Source organism: Sphaeramia orbicularis, chromosome 17 (assembly GCF_902148855.1).
Source record: "Sphaeramia orbicularis chromosome 17, fSphaOr1.1, whole genome shotgun sequence".
Taxonomy (NCBI): domain Eukaryota; kingdom Metazoa; phylum Chordata; class Actinopteri; order Kurtiformes; family Apogonidae; genus Sphaeramia; species Sphaeramia orbicularis.
The window spans coordinates 31,352,440-31,358,439 of record NC_043973.1 but is presented as its reverse complement, the minus strand read 5'-3'; the positions used below and the strand labels follow the sequence as shown (position 1 = coordinate 31,358,439).

Below are 6,000 nucleotides of genomic sequence, written 5' to 3'. Positions count from 1 at the left end.
AGGTTGGAAATGTCTGTGTGACGTTTCCATGTTCAATTTTTTACCATCCCTTTGTTCCAGGACATCCAGTTTCCACCCCAGGTCACAGCTGTGCTATTATTAATGATGCTGTACAGGACTCCTGGCAAAGTTCACTTTGCAATAAGAAACTAGGATACATCTGTTACAGTAAGGGGGTCACAGAACCTCCTACTGCAGGTAAAGAAAACTGTCTCCAACTTATCATTTCCTTAGTGAGCGACGTCTGTCTTTGAATATTAACTCAGTTCTTATTTGTGGTGGTTCTCATCATCAGCTCCAGAGGCGGGACACTGTTCGAGCCCGTGGATTCCTTACAGCGGTCACTGCTTCTACCTTAATCGTATTAAGAAAACCTGGACTGATGCTCAGAGAGAGTGCCGCAAAGAGGGAGGAGACCTGGCAAGCATCCGCAATGTGGAGGACCAAAGCTTCATGATCTCTCAACTTGGTTATGGTATGTGAAAACATTAGAACAGCACAAAAATATCAATGTAGCATTAAAGAAGGACATTTCAACACTTGACCTTCCCTGTTTAACATAACCTCAGTAAAGACATTTAATATTACAGAGATATCATCAAAGCTGAACACAGATAACCCATTTCCCTACTGAAAAAGTAAAAGTTCAAAGTTCAATCTTACTTTGCACATTGCAGTTTATTGTTGCACCTTACTGTTTGATTGTCCAGATTTTACGTCAGTTCTGTTTTTATACGTGTTTTTGCTCTTATATTCTAGTTTTGTTATTATAGTCTATTTTTACTGTTTGTTATCCTGCTGCACTACAATTTTCCATTTTTGGATCCATAAAGTCTGTCTGTTCAGTTCAATGCAAAAAGGCTTGATTGGCATTACAAAGTAACGTTTACATTATCAAAGCAAATTGTACATTTCAAGGTGAAATGTGCTAAGAGTACAAGTTTAAGGCAAGTAGTCATATTAAAATAGAGATCAAGATAGAGATAAGACATTTAAAACACAATACAGTCTACATATACAGTATATATTATACACACACACACAAACACACACACACACACACGGACATTAATGCTGTTAACAGTTATCTATCTATCTGTCTGTCTGTCTGTCTGTCTAACAGTGTAGAGGTGACAAACAAATGCCAGTTAATAGATGGTAGGATTTTTTTCCTGTTGATTTCTGCAGAGTCTACTGATGAGCTTTGGATTGGACTGAATGACAGGAGGACAGAGGGACTGTTTGAGTGGAGTGATCACTCTGTTGTCCATTTCACCAGCTGGACTTATGGTGAACTTTATGACTCCGCTAATGCAGAAGACTGTGTTCTCATCAAAGGAGAGGTAAGAAGTGTTACAGGGGTATGAATATGAACATAATGCCTTCTACGCCCCCTGTATGTCAGCATCACACACACACTGAACAAATCACTTGTACTAATAGTGAGCATGGAATCCCCACTGCTTGGGTACTTTTGTGTAATTTTTGTTTGGGACTGTAGTTAAAAAAGTTTAGATATAAAATCTTAGGACTGAATATAAAAATAGATACAATGTTTGTGGAAAACTGAAGCCAAAATATCTTTTATGGCAAATTTATTTGAGTTTAAAGAAAACCAAGCAATTCATGTTGGGTTAAATTTATATTAAAAGGATGCATTTATTATAAATTTTCAGATATTTCAGTTGATAATTGTAAAAGAGAGTCATAACAAAGCTGATAATTATTAAGAGAAAACGCTTTAATTTAAGTAATTTCAGGAAGTGCTTTTATTTTGAAGTCTGCCAAAACAGGAAGTACATTTAGATTGTGTTGACAAAAGAAAAAAAATTAACTTTCTAGATGTGGAGTGTAGTTACCTGTTTGTGTGCTGTAGCTGCAGCATGTTTTATAGTAAATGCATAGTTTGAGAAGAAATCCGCCAGGTCATTAAACACCTAAACTCCAACTACACTACACATGACGAAGCCGGAAGTAAAGGCGACGTTCCTGTTTTGAACTTAATTTCTCGTCATGCAGTGTTGCTTCTGTGATTGTAAGGCAATTGTATTCCAAAATATCTAATATCTCCGAAAATGTTGGTCCTATCAACTTGTCGAGATATTTAACGTGGAAATGGGACTATTCCTCAACTGTAGGTACCAAATTGGCCAGGTAAAAACGTCTCAGTTTGTCAGAATCATTCAGATACACAAACACTCAAACACTCAAGGGCCTTCCAGTATTATGATATAGATGCCATGTTGCATTTTTGCTGAATTATGGGTGTTAAAGAGGAGACAGTTTTGTTAACCTTGAGTAAGAGATAGATAGATAGATAGATAGATAGATAGATAGATAGATAGATAGATAGATAGATAGATAGATAGATAGATAGATAGATAGATAGATAGATAGATAGAAATGTTTGTCTTATTTAATTGAGTGTGACACTAGTACTCTACCAGAAGGTGTTGCCCTTGGCAACTGCATATATGTCCTATACCTTTGGCTGGCTCTGCTCACAATCACATAGACCTTTTTAACCCCCTTAATTCTCCGAAAATACTTCTGATCAGCCAAAATCTTGTATCACAAATCAATAGGAGATCCAGAAATTTTGCTGACTCTTACATCACTTGAATCACAATATGCTAAAATGTAATTACGTTGCAACTGTAATTATATTTACATACCTTTGCATGCTTTAACCCTCCGGTATCGAGGTGTGCCTTTTAGGCACACTTTGCACTTCGGTTTAAAAAACTTCATATTATTTTTCACAATTTAAATAAGGTTAGAATTCAAAAGTTGTTCATTTGTGCATGATCTTTAAAATTCTGGCCACCAACTAAAATGTGCACATTGTAAACAAAAGAAAATTACAAGACTAGCATCTTTCTCCCAAGTGTGGCAAAAATGCACAGTTTCTTCCATTTGAGCTGTATGATTACGGCTGACCTTGATTTACAAAAATAAAATCAAATTAGAGCAGAAAAATAAATACTATATAATATTTAATATTTTGATTTATAGATGTGCATTTTACGCACACTTGGTGACAGATGCAAGTATTTTTGAACATTTGACCTAGCGCCAAAAATAATAATGCAAATTAACCGATGTTGGAGTTAATCATTGACATATGCCAGGATGAAAAAATTAAATAATATGTGATCCACTTTTTATGGAGTATATTGAAAAAAATATATTTTTTGTGTTTTTTGCATCCATAAAAATGGTTTGTTTACATTACAAATATGGCATTTAAAGGGTTAAAACATGTGACAATTATTGAGTATTTGGTATTTTTATTTACGGCTCAAGTTGATGAAATAGAAAAAAGTGTAAAAGAATTAAAAACAAATAGTATGAATTTTTTTTTACATTATTCCACAAGTGTGCCAAAAAAGCACACTTGGTGCTTAGTAAGGGCCTTGCTGGATGGGATACCAGAGGGTTAAGAGTACAGATAATCCTTTCAAAAATGTCAAAAAGTGACCCCTCCTTTATCAAATAAGAAATATGGATTATTATTTTTCATGTGAGGTAACTCAGCACAAAGCCCTGAGCTGAACTCCCTCCAGTAGAGTTTTACACACCTCATTACTAATGTACTTGTGATGGAATCAGAACAAACCATCCCTGAGCATAGAAACTTGATTAATATCATTTTAGTGATTAATAATGTAACATGTTCTGGAACATAAGTACACTGCACAGTTTGTAGGTATCTGTAGTCATTTAAAAATCTTTTTTCTTTTTTTTTTTCTTTTTTCCTCTTTTTACAGAATGGAAACTGGGCTGACCGTAGGTGTGAGGAAAGACATGGCTTCATCTGTATGAAGAGCAGCGCCTCCGAACCCTCTGAAGATGAAGTGGAACAGAACATAGGCTGTAAAACGGTGGGTTTTTATTATTTAATTTTAAATTATTTTTTAAAAATTCTATGTATCATTGTTTTGAAATAAATACTATATGGAATAAATACTCTGTAAGTGAATTAATGTCAGTAGTATAAAGTGTGTTCAAGAAATGTGTGTCAATTTTACTTTATATTTCTAAATTCAGGTATAACAGCTTGATCATTTTTCTACTTTTTCTCTATAATCCAGGGGTGGAGGAGACATGGCTCCTACTGTTACTTTGTAGGGACAGAGACCAAAACATTTGATGATGCTAAAGAGGACTGCAAGGCCTCAGGGTCCTATCTGGCTGATGTCTCAAACGGGTAGAGTATTTAGCCCAAATATATTTAGCCCACAATAGATTTTACACATTCAGATGCAATGAGATGTATTAAGGTAGGGGTGTCAAACTCATTTTAGTTCAGGGGCCACATTAAGCCTAATTTGGTCTGAAGTGGGCCGGACCAGTGACATAATAACATAATAATATATAAATAATGTGAACTCCAAACTTTCCTCTATGTTTTAGAGAGAAAACAGTAAAATTATGTGATGAAAATGTTTACATCTACCAACTATCCCTTAAAACAATAAGAATAACATGAACAAACTAACATTTCTCAAGAAAACTAAGGGCAATTTTAACAATATTATGTCTCAGTTTATCATTTACAATATGTAAATTACAGCTTACAGATCACAGTGGATCAACAAATACACAAAACATTTAATAACAGGCAGAACATTGGTAAACTTGAATTTCAAACATTTCAAAATGTTCATATTTGTTCCAGTTATTCACATTTTTATGAAATGATAGTTTGTTTTAGTGTATATACAGTAAAATGACATGAAAATGTTTACATTTACAAAGAGAAAAATTTGGAATGTATTTTTAGGTTATCATGATAGTATTTTACTGATCCGACCTTCTTGAGATTAAATTGGTCTGTATGTGGAACCTGAACTAAAATGATTAATATCTTCAGTGTAATTTTTGCATTTCACAAATTCATCCCAGGGGCCAGACTGGACCCTTTGGTGGGCTGGATTTGGCCCCCGGGCCACATGTTTGAGACCTCTGTATTGAGGTTTTACAAATATAACAGAATTCTGTGTAATTACTACAATTTCGCTACTATTCGTTGCTTTTTTGTGTAAATGTTTCCAGAGTGGATAATGCATTCCTTGTGAGCCTGGTGGGAGCAAGACCAGAGAAATACTTCTGGCTCGGTCTCTCCAACCAGAAACACATTGACATATTTGTGTGGATGAACACAGACACTGTGAGGTATACCCACTGGAATACTGGAATGCCAGGTACAAAAAAATTCTGAGTTTCTAACCTTGAGACACACTGTGGTTTGAAAATTAACACTTGTCCATTTTTCATCAACACCAGGTCACCGACAGGGCTGTGTTGCCATGATGTCTGGGCTTCATGCCGGGCTATGGGATGTGCTGCCCTGCACAAATAGGACAAAATACATCTGTAAACATCTGGCAGAGGGGGCTGTTGCAACGCCGGCACCCACAGTCGTTCCACTCCCAGCATGTGCACAAGGCTGGAAGCGAGTGGGTTCAAGACAACACTGCTACAAGGTACTGACACACACTGCAGAATAATGACCATACACAGACCACAAGAACCTCAAGAACTTCAGCTTGAACCTCAGCACATTTTCTGCCTCTAAGACCAATATTGAAAATTAATTAACCCATAAAGACCCAGTGCTACTTTAGTGGCAGTTCCAAATGAAATGTTCTCTCTATTTAACATTTCTTAGGTGATTTATCAACATTTATTATTATATTATTTTCTATATGTTGCATTTTTCACTTGCACATGGTGCTTGCCCTTTATCCAAATAAAAATTCTAGACTTTTTCAAAACTGCTATATTTTTCTCCCTGACTTTATGTACTTTTATACTTGTATACTACTACTTATACTACTTTTTTGGTTGAGATTGTGCCTTTTATATGTAGAAAAGTTCAGTTTAATAAATGTATTAATGAATGAATACATAATTGGCAGTAAATTATATTTTGTCTGTGCTTCCTCATGTACAGCCATGGAAAAAATTATTAGACCACCCTTGTTTTCTTCAGTT

At 35.3% G+C, this 6,000-nt stretch overlaps 1 protein-coding gene across 1 annotated transcript in view; it reads left to right on the top strand.

The window, feature by feature from the left end:
• Positions 1-6,000, top strand: part of LOC115437024 (macrophage mannose receptor 1-like) — a 36,646-nt gene that overhangs the window by 9,755 nt on the left and 20,891 nt on the right. The window contains exons 6-12 of the mRNA XM_030160091.1: positions 61-198; positions 296-475; positions 1,189-1,343; positions 3,771-3,884; positions 4,095-4,210; positions 5,059-5,207; positions 5,290-5,489. Of these exons, the coding sequence (XP_030015951.1) occupies positions 61-198; positions 296-475; positions 1,189-1,343; positions 3,771-3,884; positions 4,095-4,210; positions 5,059-5,207; positions 5,290-5,489 (1,052 nt within the window). The remainder of the gene's footprint in view (positions 1-60; positions 199-295; positions 476-1,188; positions 1,344-3,770; positions 3,885-4,094; positions 4,211-5,058; positions 5,208-5,289; positions 5,490-6,000) is intronic.